General features: G+C 41.0%; 2 protein-coding genes across 2 annotated transcripts; both read right to left on the reverse strand.

Annotated features, from left to right (window-relative positions):
• Positions 1–97: 97 nt before the first annotated feature.
• On the reverse strand, positions 98–13,166 carry LOC112559335. The gene is made up of 16 exons (XM_025230484.1): positions 12,772–13,166; positions 9,837–9,935; positions 8,933–9,065; positions 8,448–8,590; positions 8,024–8,156; positions 7,556–7,677; positions 7,050–7,170; positions 6,716–6,843; positions 5,605–5,719; positions 5,053–5,174; positions 4,677–4,773; positions 4,066–4,187; positions 3,492–3,609; positions 2,890–3,032; positions 2,448–2,495; positions 98–1,879 (listed from the first exon to the last, which is right to left on the reverse strand). Exons 2-16 carry the CDS (start codon positions 9,862–9,864, stop codon positions 1,761–1,763), a joined length of 1,692 nt encoding a protein of 563 aa, XP_025086269.1. The 5' UTR covers positions 9,865–9,935; positions 12,772–13,166; the 3' UTR covers positions 98–1,760.
• A 517-nt stretch (positions 13,167–13,683) lies between these two features.
• LOC112558735 (excitatory amino acid transporter-like) lies at positions 13,684–21,670 on the reverse strand. The gene is made up of 13 exons (XM_025229362.1): positions 21,190–21,670; positions 20,047–20,121; positions 19,534–19,656; positions 19,122–19,135; positions 18,840–18,922; positions 18,648–18,690; positions 18,122–18,248; positions 16,828–16,954; positions 16,241–16,474; positions 15,706–15,900; positions 15,117–15,251; positions 14,545–14,782; positions 13,684–14,317 (listed from the first exon to the last, which is right to left on the reverse strand). The coding sequence occupies exons 1-12, from the start codon at positions 21,350–21,352 to the stop codon at positions 14,578–14,580; spliced, it is 1,524 nt and encodes a 507-aa protein (XP_025085147.1). The 5' UTR covers positions 21,353–21,670; the 3' UTR covers positions 13,684–14,317; positions 14,545–14,577.
• Positions 21,671–22,245: the final 575 nt, after the last annotated feature.

Consider the following 22,245-nt stretch of genomic DNA (forward strand, 5'->3'; position numbering starts at 1 on the left):
GTGTTACTCTCTCAATGTAGGTAACTGTTTTCAAGAATTTTCATACACTGACTTGCAGTATCCTAACGGGCACAAAAATACACAAACACACAATCTGATGATAGTACAGCATTTCTTAACATGATAATAAATAAACAAGCATCTTGGGTTTGGTATTGTGAGGGGGGGGCTGTTCGCCTGTGAGATTGAAAAACAAGTTACAAGAATCAAAAAATATATCCACAAGAATACTCTTATATTTTTTAATAGTCTACACTCTCACTTCTTTTAATGAAAGAAAAAAGTGCTCTTAACATATTGCACAAAGTCAATTACATGTTAAGTCTGTTAATGAACTATCCTTCATAGTTGTAATTTGTGGCAACCTTTTTTGTGTCAATTTTCAATTTCCATTCAAGATGTTACAAACCATTCCTTAAATATCAAAGTCAATTTTTAAATGATAGCAGTCTTTCCAAACTTCTATTATAAATGATACTTTAGCTTACACTTGCACCTTCTGTCTCACACAATCATGAACACATAACACAAGCAGAAACAAAAAGGGATAGGGAAAAATACATTTAAAAAATCTTTTAAGTTATAAATCCAATAATCTGTGCATTGGGCAAAGCTGTTTGTTGCCATCAGTGAACTGCATATATCGCATATCAGGACACACTCCTGAAGCTCCCGAAATGCTGGCTACTCCAATGGTCAGTCTTCGTTAATTGCATCCATCTGGCCTGACAACTACCCTAACCTCACTTCGCCAGATCAGATCCATCCCTTCTTACCGAACGGGGAAAGGGAAAGTTCGACCTTTAAAGCCCACCTTTTCCATAACATACTTAACAGGTCGACAACTTTACGTGTGTGCATTTCGTGCGTGGCGAGTATAGCTTCTAGTTAAACAAGGTGCAATTATTATTGGAGCACACTAATAACAGTAAAGAAGTATATAGTGGAGTTTATTCAATAGATCAGTAAAGTACGCAATTTGCTTGTATGTGAGAGAAAGAGGGAGAGAGAGAAAGTGGATCCGAGTCAATATAAATATGTATATCACTTGAGTAATTTCCATAAAAAATATTTTCCGTTTTGTTTACTTACGAGTCATTATACTGAATAGTAGCTTAATTGTCTACTTCTGTGGTCGAATTGACCGGTCGCTACATTCAAAAAGAAAACGATTTGATTTATTCATAAACATTTTTTTATTACTAATTGAGCAGTCAGACTGACCATAAGTCTTTGTACTCTCCATATTGGCAGTTCAAAAGTGATGCCAATCCAAGCTGCATCAATCAGCTGGTGTCCACCTTTCCCTATGTACACGTTTGAAAGTCACGCACAGTTGTCTAGGGTCAAACTTCGTAAAGACCATCCTCATCTGTCAGAGGGCGTCTATTTTTTCATCATTTGTTACTATAGAAAGGTTTCAGTTCCCATCGAGACTTTGCAGACACCATTTTTGTTTGTTGACGACAAGTTAAGCAGCTTACTAATCGGTGAAAAAATCACCGTTCTGATGCTCCCCGTCCATCTTTCTAACGACTTTAGGTATTAGAGATTTGGCATATTTACAAAAAACCCAGAGCATTTGATCAGCCTGGTCAACACATATTTTGGCAGGAAGGGTTAACAAAATTATGTCCCCTGACCCTCTAAGATACATGATGCTATTTTTGTTTTTAAAATCTTCTATACAAATGCAATAGTTATATGTGCGTGAATATTTTGTGTGCGGTTGTGTGTGTGCTTGTGTTCCCGTCGACCATCTAGAGAAGGCGCTGCACAAAAAAAGAGATGAGGGTTGCCATGGCCGCCATCTTGACTGCTGCTGAAGTGTATCCTGCTGCTCTGCTTGCACTGTCAAGTCTAGCATGCTCCTCGCCGCCTGCATTTTGAGAAATTGGAGCATGTTACAGCATGTTCTGACCAGAAAAACAATAATTTAGAAAATAAAAATAACTGTACATTACTTCCTTTCCTGACATGAGGTATGTTTCATCGTCTTCCGACTTATACTCCAACCAGTTGAAATTACTTGAACAAAATTTATTCATAATTACTATTTGCTATTTTATTTTAATAACTCACAGCACACCAGAGATGCCATAAAGAAGCTTCAGAGTGCACCTTAGGAAACTGGGAGCTTTTTGAGAGCTTTAAAGTGACTGATTTGTATGAGCATTACAGCAAGAAAGTAATTACTGACTCAGCCTTACAAAATATAATTTCAGAACTTTACTTGATAACAGTAGAATGTTTTGAGAATTTAATAGATTTTTTTAGGATTTTTTTAACATTACAGCTTTTTTTAATTTTTTAGAACTGTCGTTAGTAAGTTTTATTTATTTACTTTTTTTAAAGAGTATTACAATGCATGTTTTCATAGTTTTACATTGTGCGGGTTCTAAGTTCCATGTGTGGGTTTAGCTTTCCAAGTTTTCACACTTTCTTACCATGTGCATTGTTGTTTGCTCCGCTGGATCCTGACAGCGCTGGAGAAACTGGGAAACGCCAAAAAATTGCTAAGTATTATGTGCATGTTGAATATGAAGGGACCTTTATTAATATTTTTAAAAAGCTGTCACAAATCTATTCTTGCCATAAAATGTCTAATTCCAGACATTGAAAATTTAAAATACACAAAAGAGTCTTCTAGCATTTATGAATATTCCAGTATTTATAAATTTTGGACTTTGTTGTTAAAATAAGATGTCTTTTATTATCATCATATCATCATCATCATCATCATTATTATTATTATTAAGTAAGGATTCTGTGACATTTTAAATTTCATTAAGTTGCAATCTTCTGAAGTCTTAAAGGTTGCTGTCAAGTATAAGGGTTCTTTCAGATTTCAGAAAGTGTCATTGTTTTTATGTGCATCACAAATCTTGCCTTTATTTTCACAGACGTCCAGCTTGGACTTCTGCAGCGTTGTCAGATGGCTTTTTATCTGTTGGTCGTTGGACAGCATACAGTTCCCCATCAGCTCCCCACTCACTGCCTTCACGACACACCCCAGCGCCATGTCCATGTAACTGTCACAACGATATAACACGTGAACATAGGTTGGACATGACTTTCTCACATGCACATACTGCCACCAGCGCACACCTAGATACGCATGTGTTGTGGTCTAGGTTATGGAAAGTAGATATTTCGAACCTTACATTGCCCAAACCTCCTAATGCCATCTTTAAAACCCTAACCTCGTTTGGTTGTATTACATGGAGTCAGTGGGTTTCTCAAATCACATTTTTTGTCTGCAGCTTCTGTGTTCACTCTCTCTCTAGAACTAACTTGAAGAACAGTCCCATAAGTTGAGATGTATGTAGTAGTTCTTTCTGTCCGGGTCTGGCGAATGCGTTCTCTGATCAATTTCTATGTACATGCCCTTGAACAAGCTTTGTGACTTGTTGCTGCTTGATATTATTTGGTACATGTACTATGTTCCCCCATCGCAATCCCACCACAGAACTAGCTACCACGGTACTTACTCGCACCAGGTTGTACCATTGAAGACGACACTGAAGTCAATGAGTGAGCGGGAGGCGATGATGTTCTCCGTGCAGGTGTGGAATTCAGGGCACATCGACAAGCGGGTGTTGCCCAACACTACAACAATAGACCTGTCGTCAATTCTTTACATCTCATCACTGACGTCATTGATAACATTGTTTTGTGTCCACAATAAAGACAATAGTCAATAGATGATGAAGGTCAGGGTTCGAAGAAAAAGGTTTAGATGATAGTTTGGGTTACAGAAATGAATAAAGTAAAACAAAAATGCTGTTCAAGACGAAAATTTTAATACAATTGTGCGAAATTGGTGTAAAATAATTTTAAAACACTGGGGTATATCATCACCAGAGATGATAAAAGCATATCTACTGCATAGACAGCTATGACCTATCCTTTATATGCACATATAAATATACACATACATGCTTTCACAGACACGACACGTGCGTAAACTTGCGCTTTTTTTCTCCCTCTCTCGCACACACACACTGGGACAGAGGGACTCGCACACAAACTGCATGGCACAGAGCAGCTCACACAGTCACTCACGGTTCTGACAAAAGCTGCCTGTCAGCTTGCCCAGCGCCGGGAAGTCCACGCCCGTTTCGTGATGTGGGATGTTGCACAGCTGCAGGCTCGACTCCACGCACGGGAAAAATGTGGAGAACCTCCTGCACACAAGTCACGTGCGTCACTAATCGCTCCTGCTGCTGCACAACCGCTGGGTTAGCTGCTGGATGTCGGGTGTGGGGACACAACCTCAACGCGCTATGCCTGCTACTCCACAGACACGTCTGAGCACCTTCTCCCTGGCTACCGCTTTATCTCGAACATCCATCACCAAGCTAGCACTAGATTGTCTGACGTATCCTTAACCTATATACCCCTATCCTGTCTGGAGTATGTTTCGCCAAGATATAACTGTTCTGACTGGAACTGGTGGTGTACATACATAGGCTTTTGATGGCGTCCCTCATTGCCCCTTGCAGATGAATCGGGCCCACAATACAGGGAACTATTAAGCTGCAATTTTCTGTCCTTGTTTTAGGAGTCTGTTTATTGCCCTGCAGAAGCTAACCTCCCATTCCCTGCCCCGCCTCTTGCAACCCCACCTGACCACCGCTCTACATCCCCAAATGAAAAAAAAAGGGAATACTCACGAGCACAGAGGTGAGGGTGACGTCATGAGGAACGATCCGCCAACGAACGTGTTCAGGCACACTCTCAGGGGCAAACATGCCATAAGCTGCTGGAGCTCTGGAATCAAGGTAATCTCATGGTTATGACAAGAACTTCACGAAAAATGTCCTAGACTGGCTAATTTTGTGTAAAGAACATCGAAGTTTCTATCCGAAAGCTCGTGGACATTATGTCTTTTTATCTGCGTGCCCTCCTGCCTCTATTTTCCCGTTATTTTTATCTCTGCCTTTCCGTGTTTATCCAGCCTACGTGTGTCTTCTTGTCTGTTCTGTCTTTCTGTCTGTCTGGCCGTCACTCGTTCATTTATTTTTTCCAGAAGACATTGTCGCAGCTCACTCTTGTCACACTGTGCCGAGTACATCTGCCTCAGAAGCTTCGCTGTCCTGACCACCTCCACCTTCTGCTGACTGCAGGCGGGTTCCACCCTGTCCACGCACTGTCCGTAGTCCTCCACAGACCTGCACGGGGACGATGGAAGCACAAACGGTGAATATTATTACGTCATTGCAGAAACAGTTATTTCTTAATTATCCGTTCTTAGCGAGTATAACCAATCAAGCTATTCTTACGAAACGGTATTCCCAATCGCTGCATTCCCCCTGCATAAATTCTGTTCCTTCAGCTTACATGCTTACATAAGCTAATAGAAGGTTCATTGTGAAAGGTAGCTGCGATGAGTTGGCATTGTGACGTCACAATAACCGTTTAATAGTCTTAACCACTAGTAAACGTTTTTCTTTCAAACAAAAGTTTGTCCAGTCAATTTAATGTACACGGGGAAGGGAATCTTGTGAGCTCTGATAGAATGTTTTCTGAACATACTATTATTTTTAATGGTTTAGAGAGAACAAAATGATTGGCGGATAATGGTACACAAAAGCAGCTTACTTGCAAACTAAACTAGCTCCTCCGGGTGTCTGCAAGGCGGAGAGGAAAGTGTTATTGAAAGTTCTGTAGCAGCTCTGAAACTCTACCATGCATTTCTGGGATGTCTCCCCACGGTCTGGTACAGTGGAAAAAAAAAACCATCATCATCAATATCATCGTCGTCATCACTTGACATCATCCGTTACCACTATCTTCCTACATCCACCAGCTTCTTTCCATCATCATCTATTTATCATATATCATCCGTTATCAGCAACAGCATCCCCATTTTCCCATTTACAACTGAAATATGCAACTGTGAATTAGTTTATTATAGTTCTCCATAAAACGATTAGAAAATAGCCAATCCTTTATATGAGCTAAAATCATTAGGAATTCTATTGGAGACATTTGTTTACGAAAGACATCTGTCAATATCCTTGACAAAAACCTAATTGAAAACAACTAACAGTAAAACAATTAGATCAATATAAATTATTTAATTTTTATACTTAGGAAACATCAGTGCTCGCTTTGTTCACCGAACTGTTGCTATACCGAGAGAAATGCGAATTCACAAACATGAAGACTTTAACAAAGTTGTCTCCCTTAGAGAGGGCGAGGGTGATCAGGAGATTGCCTTTTAAAATGTAAGTTATTCGTAACCATGCCATTAATTTTAAGAGGGGGAATCACGATTGATTGATCAGATTCATTCTAAAAGGTTTCATCGCCTTGAAGCCGCAGGGGCAGTGAACCATCTCCTGCTGTCTTTACCTCCCTGAAAGAAATTGGATAACCACTTCTAGAACAGTGCCAGGTGGGAAGAGGGAGCAATCCAGCTACAGGTCGCAGCAGCAGCGAACCAACGAAAATCTGATCCACGGTCCAGCACACGGACCTCGAGACTAAGGATTCATACCGATTCATGTTACACACTCTATATCCTCATCTTAGCGGACATGGTAAAACGCCTCTTTCTGCCAAAATTTAAATGGTTTGCTTTCTATAGACTCTAAAGCAACCGATTCTTACTAAAATTTTGCAATGCAGAAAGTATTTGAACTGCTTATAACTGACATTGTTGTGGGTGGGTTGGGTGAAGTGGTAATGATGCCTGAGGACTACTCACCCGCTCCGCAGACCACAGTATACTGACGCTGCATTGTGGCGAGGCCTGTTAGAGCCTGGTTGGTGAAGTGCTGGCAAGCTGTTATATTGTGGACGCCATTCAAACACTTGGAGTAGTCCTCGATTGAGCTGTGCGCGCACGCGTATACACACACACACGCACTACAATTAGTATTTTTTTACTGTAGCTTGTTGATAACATTATGAACTGGCAGTTTAACACATGCGCAAGAGTGTTCTATCTTAAATTTTTTGTAAAGAGTACATAGCAAACACTCTATCTCTCTCTCCAATCCTCTCGATCTCAATGTCAAATCAAAATGGCGGCCTCTTACCCACAGATGCCAGTCAGACTGTGCAGGGACGCAGCAGGTACAAAGCTACTGTTAAAGTTGAGGTAGCACTGCATGGTCTGGTTCACACAGTCGGACATCACCTCGCCCCCAACGTTATTAGCTGAACAAAACGTCAGAGAAGAAAATGTTTTTGTTGTTCTTAAAATTTCATCTCAATTTCTGGAAATATTTAAAGCGACAGAACATAGAAACGCTTCATCGAAAAGAAGCAAGATTTGATTTATAGTGGTGATAATGATAGCTCGCGCAATGAACAGTCAACAAACTGATATTAATTAGGATCAATATTCAAATAGTAGTTATCAAAACAACAGAATGTCGGAACTTCATGTGTGAAATGTGTCAATGGCATACGAAAGGCCTAAAGAAGACACAGTGCACAGTGACCACCTCGAAGACAAACACACAGGCAGACAAACAGACATTCAGCGTGAGATACAATAGAAGACTGTCCAAAATAAGACAAGGATGTCCTTGCGACTAACCAGTGGAACACATGGCGCTGTACTTCCTTTGCAAGGACCGAATGGACGTGATGGGACCCGCCATGTACTGTCCACAGTCCGTCATCATTCGCTCGGCGCACAGTGTGTACTGGTCCAGGGACCTAGATAGCGCAAAAAAGCCAACCTGAAATCATTCTTTCTATCTCAAATTATATATTTTAAAATAAAAGAGAACCTAGAAAACGAATTTGCGTTTATGACATCAATCATATTACAGTACAGCAGTAAATACAACGCAGCATAACAGATTAAATAAATCTCTAATGACTGAGAGCTGATGAAGACAGCCGCTAACGGGTTTCTGTCATTTGAATTTTATTATGACTTGTGACTACATAAAATGCTGTATCTACATATCTATGTGTTTGTCTGTTTCGAAATATTTTGTACCCGGGCACCCCTTTAAATTTGTTTACACGGAGTTTCAGCTCATGCATCCTTCCTTACGCGCACAAAGCAGTGACGTTGAGTTTCGTAACGGCCGGGGTGAAGGTGTTGTTGAAATCGTCGTAGCACTCTTTGCCCATCTGTCCGCACTTCAACACCAGCTGCTGCGGCGACAGGCTTTGCCCCGTGGTGTCTGCAACAGTGGTCGTAAGTCATATAACCTCCTTAGTGAAGGAGTTTACCTGAGAAAACTGTCAGTGACATCATACTGTTGTGGTAATTTAAACTGTAGGAAATAAAATCCTTCAAATACGAAACACGTTCATTTCAAAACTTTCGCCATTTTAACTTCACCAATTTGACCTCCTTTCGTGCGTTCACTCTGAAATACACATGATCTGTGTCTGGAGCTAGCATCACCACACACAACACATCTCCCTATTACTGGCCATCTTTATGGATTGTTTACACGAAAAAAGCTTACTAGCGGTTGCATTGCGGCAAGAGCTCTCATAATCTGGTTCGATGAAGGTGAGGATGCTGTTCACAGTTTGCGTACTCGGGTCGTCGCAAGCGCCTGGGGTCCCGAGGCGAGTTTTCAGACAGACTATCTGCTGCCCCATCGCCCTACGACACAAAGACCGAAAACATTATTTCTTCTGGAGAAGGGGTAGGGAGCGAAAGAAAGACATGTTACTGTATACAGAGCTTAACAGAACCCTAAATATTCATCAGTGGCATCCATCATGACAACAAAGAACTTGAGTTCTTTAAGTAGTCAATATTGGAAAACTGGGGGAAAGCAGGGATGGAGTGAATTCATAGTAAAGAGGTACAGAGATGAACAGATTTGTCGTAAATGTGTGCGTGCACGTGCTTACAAACTGTGAAGCCGTTGCGATGAATGAATGATTAGCGGAGCAAAGGACGTTAAATGGAAAACAAGAACTGGAAGGAAAGATAACTCACTCGCAAGATTTTTCCCTGATAATGGCAGTGTCTGTAACCGGAACAAGCTCCAAGATTTTCTGGTTGAAGGCAGACGAGCATTCACGGTAACATGCTGTGGAGGGCGCCACCAACACGTGCAGTGTGGTCGCAACTAAAAAAAGGTATGGGAAGACAATAAGCAGATGAGCAAAAACAAAAATTTTAGGGCGTTTGGATGATTCTGGCCTATTAAGTAGTCAACTGGGAACCGTGTTCATATTCACTGCCCTGTCAAATTAGCACTTTATGTTCCTTGACAAATAAATCGGAATGATATTTACAGCCATAATATTACAATTTCATGTTCATCGACGAATGTTATTTACTGTCCTGTCAAATATTACTACTTCAGGCCTTCAGCAATATTTAGCATGTTCACAATAAACTTGTCGCGACTCAGGGTTGGATTTCATGTCGAGGACTTAATCAAGTTTCAGTTGACTGTGTGGGGTTCATAATGCTTATCGCATGTATGACGGACACATATCCATTGCAAGGCACAGGTTACCGGCTTCACTGGCCTATTGGTAGGTTACAGCTTCAACATGAATGCCAACCTAGTCATGAGAATTTTCCTGAAGTCGTAGTTACGAAGCGAGGGGACATTGTAGCCCAGGGTCAGCGTGGTGCACGACAGGTCAAGCATCTTGTTTCTGAAGTTATAAAGTGGTGTGTAGGCCTCGTTGGTGATGTTTAGCCCATGAAGACTTAGTTATGATGCGATATCACAAAGATACCCTGGGGTAAAGAAACAAAATAGCATCCGCGGGGTTTGGGCATTGCATTGTAACAAGATGCTTGTTCACGAGTTCCCCATTTTGCCCCAGGGTAGCGACTTACTCTCGCCTCGTAACTACGGGTACTGGCTGTGTCAAACGCATACCAAGAAGGGTAAAGGTGATGGTGAACATGTCAGCCCCGGGTATCGAACAGCTGTCCTCAGCTCTCTAAGTTTCTGGACTATTTCCTGCTGGTTCACTGTCTGCAAAACATAAGATTTAAAACTTGCATAAAATGCAAAGGTTTTTGATCATTTTCTCAGATATGGTGGATGTTACAAGGCGGGCGTTTACAGGACGGATAATGTCTGCAAATAAGTATGAGGGGGGCGTTTGAAGTTATGATTTAATATTTATTTGTATAATTTATAAAGATTTTCTAAACTTAAATTGTTGCTCAATATTTTATTTAATAATTTGTCAAAACCACTTTAAACATTTGTGTGCTCATTTCCGTTTCCTGGAATATTTTGTTTAATTATTCTAAAAAGCCTTTGAAGTAAGATGTACTGTGTTTCTTCGTCCAGTGATTTGGACTAGACCACCCATAGGTTCTGTCGCAATTTTGCGATATGTTAAATGGGAATCCCATCGACAAAATCTCCGTTATCTAGGACATAAAAGAACGCAAATCATTGATAATTACCGCTTGTCTTGGTATTAAACAGGCACTCCTGGCCGTTCAGAGATCTTTCGCTAACTTTGTTTTTTCACCGACCTGACCAGACCTGACCCTTGCTCTCTCTCTCTCTGCATTCAACTCGCCGGGATATGGCCTCCGTTGCTGACATGGAGTTAAACAACAACAACCATCCATGGGTCAAAGATTTGACCCCGCGGTTTTAAAAATCTTTTATTCTGTTTTTTCCTCTTAGTACACTTTCTTTTTTATGCCTCTTCTCCTTGTCAGGCCATTGTTATTCTTCCTGTACTTTTTTCTTGTTATTTCAACTTTTTTTTGTCGTTGCTCGCATTCGCTCTCCTTTCTCTCCCCGTCTCTGTGTTCGTCTATATCGATTATCTTTTCACGTCCCTTCTTTGTTTATATTTACTTTAACCCTTTTTTATTTCTTTTAGGCGGCTCCTCACACTTGTAACTGCCTTTCTGTTTTGTTTTCTTTGTTTTGGGCACTGTCATATAAACTAAAACTTCCGCAGTCGAGAATGTTGTACAAAGTCAAACTCTGTGGGTCCTGTGCCTGAAAACCACCATAGAAGTCTACTACACGCCAAGATGGCCGGAATTTACAAGAGTATAACACGGCAACAACCCGATAAATTTTCACCTGTCAGAGGCCGTTACCATGGAGCCGCGCGCTTGTCACCTGTCAACGCCGGGGAATATATCCCCCTGTCCTGCCGTCCCCCTCCTTGCAAACATTTTCAGAGATTATCTCCGAAGGACCATCCCGATGAAGCGCGATGAAATATTTGTTGAGAGATGAGTTTGACTCACGCCTGTTGACTTGGGATAAAGCTCTGGCATTGAATCGTAGTCATCTGTTGTTGCAAGGCTCTGTCATAGGTGGACCGTAAAGTTTAGAAAAAAAATATTTGTTTTTTTTTGTTTTTTTTTTGTTTTGTTTTTTTTTTTTGTTTGTTTGTTTGTTTTTTTTTGTTTTTTTTTTTGTTGTTTTTTTTTGTGGTCATTCTTCTTGTTTTCTGTATCGCTTCAAACTGTTTAAAGAGAAAAAACACTTTTGCTTACACATCAACCCTCCTTCCTCTCCCTCCGCTACTAACCCCGCTTGCCCCCACTTTGTGATGAAATGAAACGTGCACTCAGGTAAGACAAATCTACATCTACATGAACATCTGTCTTATAAAGCAATGTGGACTCGGCAGTGATGAATCGCAGACTCACTCTTCATGGGTTTTTTCCTTCTTACATTTGATTTTGACTGATGACTACTTTTAAAATCACATTATTGTATGGTAATTTTTGTCGTCTGTGTAAAATGTATTTTATAACAATGTAAATTTTAAAATACTTTATTGCCAGTCTTGATTTGCTCTGAGGTGACCGTCACCTTGGCCAGTGACAAGGGAAATGACAGTTAGGAAAGTGAAATAACATACTAAATGTTAACTTAAAAAAAGAAAAGCAACTCCAGGAAGTCCTTATGAATGCACAACGAATATAAATCAATCTTTATCTCAAAGGACATCTGTTCTTTGAGCAATCCATCATGGAACCGCCTGTCTGGCCGTGCATGCTTTCACGCTTGGAGGATCACAGTCTTCTAAACCCTTGTTTTATTTGAAACTGTGCTAGACGTTGAAAATGTGTTCTGTTTGCCTGCTTGCAGATTTACGGATACCCCGGCTTAAGGCAAACATCAAGTTCACACAATAAGCTCTCTCAGTTCTCTCCGAGCAGAGCTTTGGAGGGAAAAATTAACCTTGACAACTTTACAAAGCTGTAAAAGGAAAAGTTAACCTTTACAACTTTACAATGCTGTGGAAGGAAAGGTTAACTTTTGCAGCTTTTGCAACTTTACAAAGCCGTCGAAAGAAAAGTTAACCTTTACAAGTTAAACACCGATACAGTTAAATGAACCATCCGTCTCCTTCTCGATATAGCATGAGTTCTTGTTAGTATGTTTACTAACACATTTTATAATGTTAATATCTAGACCTTATCTTTGCCTTTCGTTGACCATCATTTGTGTCTTTTTTTCATTCTATGTGTTTACAGGCTCTGCAAGTATTTTATGTTTAAGAAAATCTTCCCTGTTAACTTCAAACCTAAATTTAGCTGAGTTTGGCTGCTTGAAAAAAAAAAAAAATCCAAGAATTGAAGGAACAATACAAAGCCACTCAAAATCAGCAATTAAACAAGAATTTCCTTCAAATTCACTGAAACCAGGATATGTCAGACGATGGGAAACAAACGACAGAACATATTCCTCAGACAAAAGGTAATTTTAAATTTAAAAAAAAAACCCCAAAGTGTACAGAAATTAATAGTAAAAATCTAGGATCAAATCCGGGATGTCGATTCAATGCTTTTATGCAATGCGAAAAAAAAAAACTTACTTGGATGTGAGCTGCCTGCTTTTTGCGCCTTTGCGATGATCACTGGTCCATGTCAGACAGAAGTTACCTCATGCGTGAGCCGTTCCACTTTGTCAGCTGCCTGAGCCTCTGCTCCCCAGAAAGGAAACAATGTCTTGCTTTTGTTCCAAGGAAACGCTTTGTGGACAAGTATCAGAGTAGCACCTATGCAAGTCAAGACAGTTGTGGATAAGAGGGATAAAAAGGATAGGAGGGGGAGAAACAACGAAAGAACCTGTCCTTGAGTGACGTTCACCTCCAACTGCTGTCGAGATGGGTGGAGGGCAAAGGTGAAGAAGGTAGGACGTCACAGTGGAGAGCCCGCACCGCCTCTAGAGACAACGAGGTTGACGGTGGAGATTGACTGGAAGAAGTGGGGACTTGGCAAAGACAGGAAAGGGGAGGAATGATGGGAAGAGGGAGGGGGTTTGAGTACGAGTGAGGGGTTAGGGACAACAGGTTGACAGAGTCTTACGTGATTTGAGTTGTCTGAGTGGGCACAAGTGAGAGAGAGAGGGAGGTGTATGCTTTTGGGCTCAGGTAAAACTTTAATGACCCTTCTAAACTCTTTTGTTCAAAATGTTTCTCCTCTTCACATTATATTTTTGTTTGTTTTTGTTTGTTGTTGTTTTTTTTTGTTTTTTTTTTTTGTGTGTCTTCAATGATGTGTCAATCGTGATGTCAAGGAGAGAAATATGAACTCTTCCAGCCATCTTCATCTGTCCCCACACAATGTCTTTGTCAACACACACACACTCACGCGCGCACACACACACACACGAGGCTGTGTGTACGTTTAAGACATATTTGTCTCCCTTTTTTAACCTGCAGCTCTCTGTCCCCAGAGCTTCCACCTTGTTTGCCGCGGTCAAAACAAATAAATAAACACATTTCAACATCTCTGCATTTTATTTTTTGTCTGTAAACATATACTGGTAGACTGCACAGCCCTAAATGAACAATTTACAATGGTGATAGTATCTATATCCTCTGGTAATCTAAAGCACATGAACTCTGTGTAGATGGACAGCGTTGATGGAAAGCTTACAGATATTTCAGATATGTTCACTGAGATGAATTATTTTTCATTATACTGCCGAAGACTTCAACAACCAATGCCCCACACATGCTCACCATGAATCTCGATGTTAAACTGATTTGTTCCAAGATTTGTGGGCGAGCACCTACCCACACACCGTTTCCTTTTTGCCCGTAGCAATGACAAGCGCTGGACTGGCAAGGATTTGTTTCACTTAGAAATATTAATCTCGTGGAAAAAAAGAACCTTTTGTCTACTGACAAGCTACATTGTCAGCTGACATAAACTTCTGTCCCCTGGCATAGAAAAATGGTGACAGAATAATGAAGACTAGATAATGGCATAGATATCTCCATCTGTCCTCGAGATTATACAGCAGGCAGAACAAGGTAGATAAGCATGAAGGGAGGCCGAAGAATTTCCTGTCTCTTCTGCGAATGTGCAGAAAATTTCCAGCATCTGTAATGTTGTGGTGTCTGATATATGTCTCTGCGAAAAAAAAATTAAAATAACTTTCACTCAAATGTTGAGCATCTGTGTTTTTTTTAAAATAACACTTTGCTACTATTTTGTTCCAAACTTCCCCCCCCCCCACACACGCATTTACCCATCAACTACATCCTGAGCACCCTCACCCATTAATCCCTCAAATACATTGCTCTGTCACTATCCTCATCCAAGATATTTCTCTGACAGACAAGAGCTAAGACACTGACCTGCCGTGACCCTGTGCGTCACAAGCGAATGATCTACACTCCGACTTGAAGGAGCCTTGTCGCTGGCCGCATCGCCTCCGCCCTTCGCAGGCTCCCCAAACTCTCGAGGTTGATTTCCATAACAACATCGTCGCCAGCATCGTGATCTTCAGGAGGGAGAGACGACTGGCATAAAACGAAGGTGGTCATGGCACAGTAGGCATGACTCAGCATATTCGAGGCTGACCGCAGCCGATCGCTGGAAAAAAAAAGTTCCAGTAAAGAAACATGCAGAATCCTGGTGCCAAAGGTGTTTTGTTTCACCAAACTCCGCCTTTTTATTAGTCCCCCTTCAATCCTTCTCTCCATCTCCGCCCTCCCCATTGTAAGACAACAAAATTAAACTTAAAATAGTTATTATGACGCATGTCACAGCAGTGGAAAATAGTAGGATCGTTATATTTTCACTTATTTTTTTCGTTTCCTTTTTTTCTTTGCTATTTTCTTATGAATGGCAAATTAAAATTAAAAAAAGTTTTGAAATCCCTCTTAAGGTCGGCGATTTGCACCTGATGCGTGACTCAATGACTTACATTATCCATTCCGTGGCAAACAGGAGACCAATGGCGTGTGTTGGTACGTTGAGAGCCGTTAGGTTAATGAGCACAGCAACCAACCCGGCACTAGGGACTGATGGGATGGCCAGGGACACGACAGTGGTCAGCACCCTTGGTAACACAGAGAGAGAGAGATAAATGCAGAAAACATACATTCAGAGAAAGAGTGAGTGTGTGTGAACAACGGCGTGTGCGTGACCCCATAATCAAACTATATGTGACAAGAAATGATACCCATGTGAGCATGACAGGTTAAAGATTTAGCTTGTTGCAATTTTGCTTTCAAGTGACAAGGTATGGTACAATCAAAGAGGATACCCTTTTTACTACCACTCACTACATCACCAAACCTGAGTAAATAACACATGTACACTTCGGTACATGACTACGAGAACACAACAGTGTGTATGTGAGACCCAGAGTGGCAGCGGCCACACACACACGCACACATAACGTCACACATCGATACATTTATACAACCGTACACACAGACACACAGAAAAACAGACATATTTATACACACAGTTCATTACACAGTCACACACACACAATGCGGCAGCGGTACCACAAAAGGACGAGTCCAGCGGCGCCCAGCTCCACGTCAGAGATGTGCGCGATGAAGATGCAGGAGACGGCGAGAAAGATGCACGAGCCGTCCCTGTTGATGGAGGTGGCGAGGGGAACGACGAAGCGCGTGACGCGCCTGTCAATATGAGTGACGTGCTCCAGACTCTGCAGCGTCTCCGGTATGGCCATGGCCCTGCGGAGTCCCCCACCCCACAATTCATCAGTCATATTGACACACTAATATGAAAAAAAAACCCCAATCTTGTCATTGTTAAGTTGCCTTCATACTGTCGTCAACGTTATCATATTCAGTTAATGGAATATTGCATTGTTCATCCACCAAGAGTACTTGATTTATTAGGGAAGGTTAACGGTAGGCTGGACTCTGCCGTCATCCTGTCATGCCCTAGGCATGGTAAACTACTCAAAGACCGCTGCCAACAAGCTATGTGACTCTCTCCTGACATGAACAGTATGTTGTGGTTTTATGGCACGACAGGACGCTGTGCTTTTCGACAGACCCGAGGACTTACGAGCTGGCAGCGGCAAACGACACCATCCACGGTCGGCCGAGGGTCAACAGGAAGGAGTAAGGGTTCTTCCGGATCAGCAGGAAGAAGAAGGCGGGCACGACGAGCAGCTGGTAGACGAGCAGTGACGTCACCACGGTCAAGCAAAACATTCCCAGAGAGCGCACGGCACTTGCCAGGTCGCCCATGCCCATCACCGCCACGGCGATGAGGCTGGCGACCCCTAGCGGCGTAGCCCTGCGCAAGGACATTAAGGCAAATGTCTGTAATTGTATAAATCTGCGAGAACACGATTGACGTTATTGTCAACGACGACGACGATGATGATAATGATGCGGAAGAAAGCGAAAGGAAGAGGGAATAAATAAAACAAAAGAAGGAAGGAAAGAAAGAATAAATAAATGAGGACGAAAATGGATGGGAAGAAAGAATTCTTTTATTAAAAGAAAGAAAAAATGGACAGAATGAATATGTTTGGATTATATGTAAAGATTTTTATACTAAGTATGTCAGTGCGTGTAAGTAGGTATGTATATACTTGATGCATGTTTGAGCACGTGCTGAATATACTCCTGTCTGTGAGCTCTCACCACACAAACCAGCGGAGAATTCGTAAAATGATTTCATTTGCTGCAAAGAAGAACTGGAAAAACGGTCGTCCCACCGTCCCCACGCTGGCTGTTGCCATTCCAAACACCAGACAGCACAGCACCAAGCCTGCGATGGGGGTAACAAATCTTTTATAAAAAGCCAGCCCCTTTATATGATTTTTTTCTCTCGTTTTTTTAGGCAACAACATCGGGCAGTTTTTAGAGCAGTATTTGTGTGTGTGGACAAGTGTGTGTGGGTTGTGCGGCATGATATTTGAGAATTCACATTATCTTGATGGCATGTCCTGACATCGCAAGGCCATTGGCAACTGGACACATGGCAAGGACATGCGAAGGGCTATGGAGGCCTAAATCTGTCAAAACTCCAGTTTATTATACAGACGTGTGTTATTTGTAGTGTCCGCCTGCACTGACCATAAAGGATGTTTTAGCTAGCCCATCCCTAGCCATGTAATAATCACTCTATTTGACACAATCTGGTGGCACAATCGCAACATACTTTCTCACGCCATTCTCTCCCATCCTAGGGGAAGAACTCATAAAAATCTCCCAAAACTGTTACACCTTGCTTACAAAGGATTCCTTATCTGCAGCATTGATTCTTGACTATTCTGACACCGTGGAAAAATAAATCCGCTTTAATAAGCCATCTCCTTCGTGAAGTATAAACGTTACTGCACAGTGTACAGAATAGAAAGAGCGGATTACACGAAGAGCGCATGGATGGATATTTCTGTCTGTGGCGGTGGAGGGGTCATCCTTCTTCAGCGACGCGTCGGGATCACAGAAGTTAAATATTACCTCTTGTACTTGACAGACCATGTTCTTCGCTATTTCTCCTTACGGCGAAAGACAAATGATTTATTCTTGTTTTGGATTTTTCTACGTATGTCTTCTGTGTCTTCTGAGGACTAATTGATGGGTGAAGACAGGTTAACAACCACAAAGTATGCATCAGGGACTCTTGTTTGACACAAATGCAGTGTTTTCCACAGATGCCGAGCATTTTGTTGTGCAGTGGATGTCAGTGACTCCCTAAATTAATCTGTTTAGGAACACATTTTCAAGTACTCATATGCAGTGATGGAAGGAGAAAAATGAAATATATTTGAAACAGGCGAAAGTGGTGGAACTACGTTCTGGAAAAAAAATTATTGCAAAAAAGGAGTTTCTGAAATCCGAAGATGCTGCACATTCGTCATTCCTATAAACCATATATCCTTTTCTGTCCTAGTAACAAGCTTACATGTGACTGTCATGGAGAGATACATACCGAGGATGTTTGTAGAGGGCGTAGTGCCAACGCCCTTGACCCTAAGCACCTGCAAGGTCTCGTTGAGGGCCTCCCCGGAACTATTAAGTCGAATTCGCTTCTCCACTACATTGTACTTTGTCTGAGCCTGTGAAAATCCTCATAAACAGGAGCATTGACATTTATTTTTAAACCAAGTTCAGCAACTTGTAAACTGTTTGATAACACAGTTTACTCAGGCTATCTAAAGGTCACCAAGAGGGCAATTATTTTAAATGAAATGACTGATATAGCTCGTAGTCCCACCTTTTGGAAGGGCAAATGGTATTTTTTATCATATCATCTGAAAAAAACCAACAACTTTGCACTCTCGTAGAGCTTTAGTTAAATCTTCTTTCCGATCAATCAGTCTTTCTGGTAACAGTGATTAGCTAGAGGTAGAAACTTTTAATTGCATATTAGACACGTGAGATTTTAGTCAATGCAGTACTATTTTTACTAGTGATGCTTCAAAAACCATGGAATTTGACTGTACTAAAAGTCTCACCTGCTGAAAACTGGCCGCCACTATATTGTCTGGGAAAATGTTTCTGCCAAAAAAAAAAAAATCTTCATTGTTATTTTATAAACGCCAACATGTTTTAACTGTCAAGACTATGCTTTATAATCAATTTAACCCCATTTCAATATATAAAGGCCAAAAAAAAATACTGATTTGTTTTCTTTAACTCAAGGGTACCTTATAAGATCAGCAAAAATATCAGCTGTGTCCATAGCGATGAGTGGAACAGATTGCTCAACCTCCCAGGGCCACCCCTTCACCTAGTAAAGATGAGAATAAAGGCTTCATCACACGGTGGGACCGAAGTTAAGTGTGAAGAGTGAAGAGTGGGTGAATATGGCTAATCATGTTTCTACAAAGCTTTAAATTCAGTGAGAAAAAAATGTGATCAGGAAATATTTATACCGAAAACAATTCATTATTATATATGGTTGATCAGTTCTTGAACAATTCTCTCACTCCACTTTGTAGAGCTATAAGATTAGTTAAGGCAACTGTCTGAAAGTCTACATTAAATTAATGTTGCATTGCAAAATCTCCTCATAAAAAAAATAAAACCAGATCAGCGTTTTGCCAACGAAAAAAAAAACGCGTTTCAAAATCAGTTTTTCGCCTATATACTAAGTTTGAATAAACAAAAGCATTTACTATACGTGATATAAAAATCTCATATAAAGTATTTGAACGTGTTCCCTGTTTTAGCCATGAGGTTTTTTTTTTTATAAAATCTTTCAAAAACTGATGAATGGTTGACTCCGCAGCAGTCGTACAAACATGCGCGAGTTGAAGTCTCATGCTTGTCTTCAGTTTAGAGAATAATAAACAAATTTCAATTCATAAGAATTTCATTATCTAAAGAACGCGCACTTACCTGGCTTGATAGCGCACGTCACTGCAATTCCCACTAAGCAAGCTAAACTATTGGTCACCACGATGTAGGTTAAGGCCACGACACTGATCTTTCCGTTACACTTGGGGTCCAGTGATGCGGTGCCTGCAACAAGTCTTACACTTCTTTGGAACAAACTGGACCATTAACGAGGGTTGTCCTATCATATAGTCTGGACCATGTGAGTAGCAGTTAAGACAATGATCTCTAAAGCTTCTCATTGGAGTCGCTCCCAGACGCATCTTGCATCAGACTAAAGATTAGTTGATAAATTTCTGATGAGCTAACCATGCCATTCGGACTTCAATCTTTTCATTGACAACTACTCCTTAACAATAGCCACAGATCAGAGCAATATCACAAAGGCAACATCGAAAGGAAACAAAAGTTAGGTAGAGTTCTCTTTTCTAGATACTGTGGAAGATAACTCAGTTGTAAGGAAGTCGAAGAGGATTGCGAGCAAGCTGGAAGGGAGAGAAGGTTGTTGTCTCTCACCTGTGATGACGCTGCAAATGATGAGCGGAAGAATCATCATTTTCAACATCCTCATGTATACCTCTCCAGGTAAACCTGTCAGAAGAGCGGAACGATCAGAGAAGACAGCTGATAAATATTTGGTGGAAGTGATTACAAACTAAAGACAAAATGTTAAAACCATACATTTTCCGTGGGGAAAGATGCAAAATTTCTGGCTTTACCTAAAGACACGTGACCAGGATACACGAACCTCTCGCGACCTTTTTAAAGTTAAAATAGCTATTACATAAATAATTTGGTCAATATTTTACTTTTCTGATTTTATATAAATTTATTTATAATTTCTAATACTTTGCAATTTTTTCTAGAATGCATCACTTGGTGTTGGGTTTAAGGACCTTTAGTGTAGTTTTTTTTTAATAATTTCTCTCACTGAAAAAAGGGCAGAAAGCATGGCCTACTTGGATATCTTTTGTATGTGGTGTAATACATAAAAGTTATGAAAGTCACCATGCTTGTAACAGTCTTTATCTCTTCTGAGTGTAAAGCATTTTTAGCTGAACTCATTTCTCAAATGTGACTGGCAAAGTTGACGTGGGGGTTATAACCTTTCAATCTTCTACCCACAGGTCAACAACTCTCCAGACCTTAAAACATCGACCTACTATACTTTATCTTATCTAGGATAAAATCTATTCGAGTACAAGTGAAGCGATTTCTTAAATTGAAAAAGATTTAGATAGTAAAAGAGCTGCTTTGAGAATCTGCAAAAATATGACAAATGACCAATGTTATTTATCTCAGTCGGCAACTATACCCGGAAGTGTGCTCAATAACAAAAGTTACAAAATAATGACAGAATAAGAGCTAGGTACAAGATAAGTCAAGCGCTGTGCTTAAGTGTCGAAAATAAAAGTGCTTGTGTCTGATGCCTTCTGTTCTGGTTTACGCAGTCTTCTGCACCTCTCCTGTTTTGTTTATTATTATTATCACCCGTTTGTGACAAATATTTTAGATAAAGTGACAAAAGTAGAGAACAAATTTTCTCTTCGCTTTTTTTCCCCTCTCTCTCTCTCTGCCACACATAAAAAAACGCACTCAGAGAGAGAGAGAACAAAGCATAACTCTAGAGTCGTCGCATCCTGACCGTGCCCTACTCACCGATCCAGACGATGGCGTCTAGAGATGGCTGTAATGTTCTTACACCAGCACCGAGGGCAAACCCAACGACAGCGAAAATGGTGGTGAGCAGCACCAGCAAGTTGGCGCAAAGGAAGTTGCGGCAGCATCGCCTGCTGCACCAGTCCTTCCGGTCCAGCGTCATCGTGGAGGTCTGAGAGGCAGAGCGCTCCTTGTCATGACTGAAAATTACCCGGATCTTGAGACCTGTTGATCGTTTTGTTTAGTGCCCATGGACACAAAATGACAATCCCACTCAGACATGGAGTCACATACGTTCTCGGCCCAGTAACCGTTTTTACCGGCTGCTTACTATACAAGTTCGTAACTATGTTATCATGGCACGGGGGCGGGGGAGGTATGCATACAAACGCGCTTGCACGCTGCGTACTGACGCACACATACAGACTGGCATATGCACTCATGCGTACACAAATGTTCATACACATGTACTTGAACACACACACACAGAGCAGGACAGACTACAAAAGCAGGACTCTTGACTTTAAAAAAAAAGCACTAACGAATTCTCAAGAGCTGATAAACAAACTAAAATAAGACCACACCTTGAAGAAAGTATTCATCAACAAAATCCCAAAGTTTGGACCTGCCACCTCATATGAGGGCAAAGAACTGTCTTATCTAACCAGCTATAACATAGCAGACCAGAACCTCAATGTAATTCACTCCCTCAGTACCTTATCTAAAAGAAGGTTGCTTGAAATGGCTATTTCAGGATCATGGGATTGTAGTTTAAAAATGAGTGCATTTCATTGCCATGGAGTAACCGAAAAATCAAGCTTTATTGCCTTAGCTATAAACCAGTATCCAGGCCCTTATAGAAGTTAACCAATCTATGTCTCGCATTCCATTTTTGTAACAACATTTGTACATTCAAATTCTTGTTCCTTGAATATCTGTAGGTCACATACATGAATTGCAGGCACAAATTCAAAAATTTCAACCTTCAGCATAAATGGGTTAATTTACCCCGTGGCCTTAGTTAAAAAGATGTCATAGGGTAAAGTAGCCATGGGG

The sequence above is a fragment of the Pomacea canaliculata genome, linkage group LG3, assembly GCF_003073045.1.
Source record: "Pomacea canaliculata isolate SZHN2017 linkage group LG3, ASM307304v1, whole genome shotgun sequence".
Lineage (NCBI taxonomy): Eukaryota > Metazoa > Mollusca > Gastropoda > Architaenioglossa > Ampullariidae > Pomacea > Pomacea canaliculata.

Coding starts and splice junctions, on each gene's coding strand:
- LOC112559335 (XM_025230484.1), bottom strand. CDS start 9,864: ATGTTCACCATCACCTTTACCCTTCTTG. Junction 4,774..5,052: donor CTCGGCACAGTGTGACAAGA/GTGAGCTGCGAC, acceptor CCTTGATTCCAG/AGCTCCAGCAGCTTATGGCA. Junction 3,033..3,491: donor AATGGTACAACCTGGTGCGA/GTAAGTACCGTG, acceptor TCGTTGTGACAG/TTACATGGACATGGCGCTGG.
- LOC112558735 (XM_025229362.1), bottom strand. CDS start 21,352: ATGACGCTGGACCGGAAGGACTGGTGCAGCAGGCGATGCTGCCGCAAC. Junction 19,657..20,046: donor CATTTGCAGCGTCATCACAG/GTGAGAGACAAC, acceptor GACTTGTTGCAG/GCACCGCATCACTGGACCCC. Junction 15,901..16,240: donor TCGTTTGCCGCTGCCAGCTC/GTAAGTCCTCGG, acceptor GGGACTCCGCAG/GGCCATGGCCATACCGGAGA.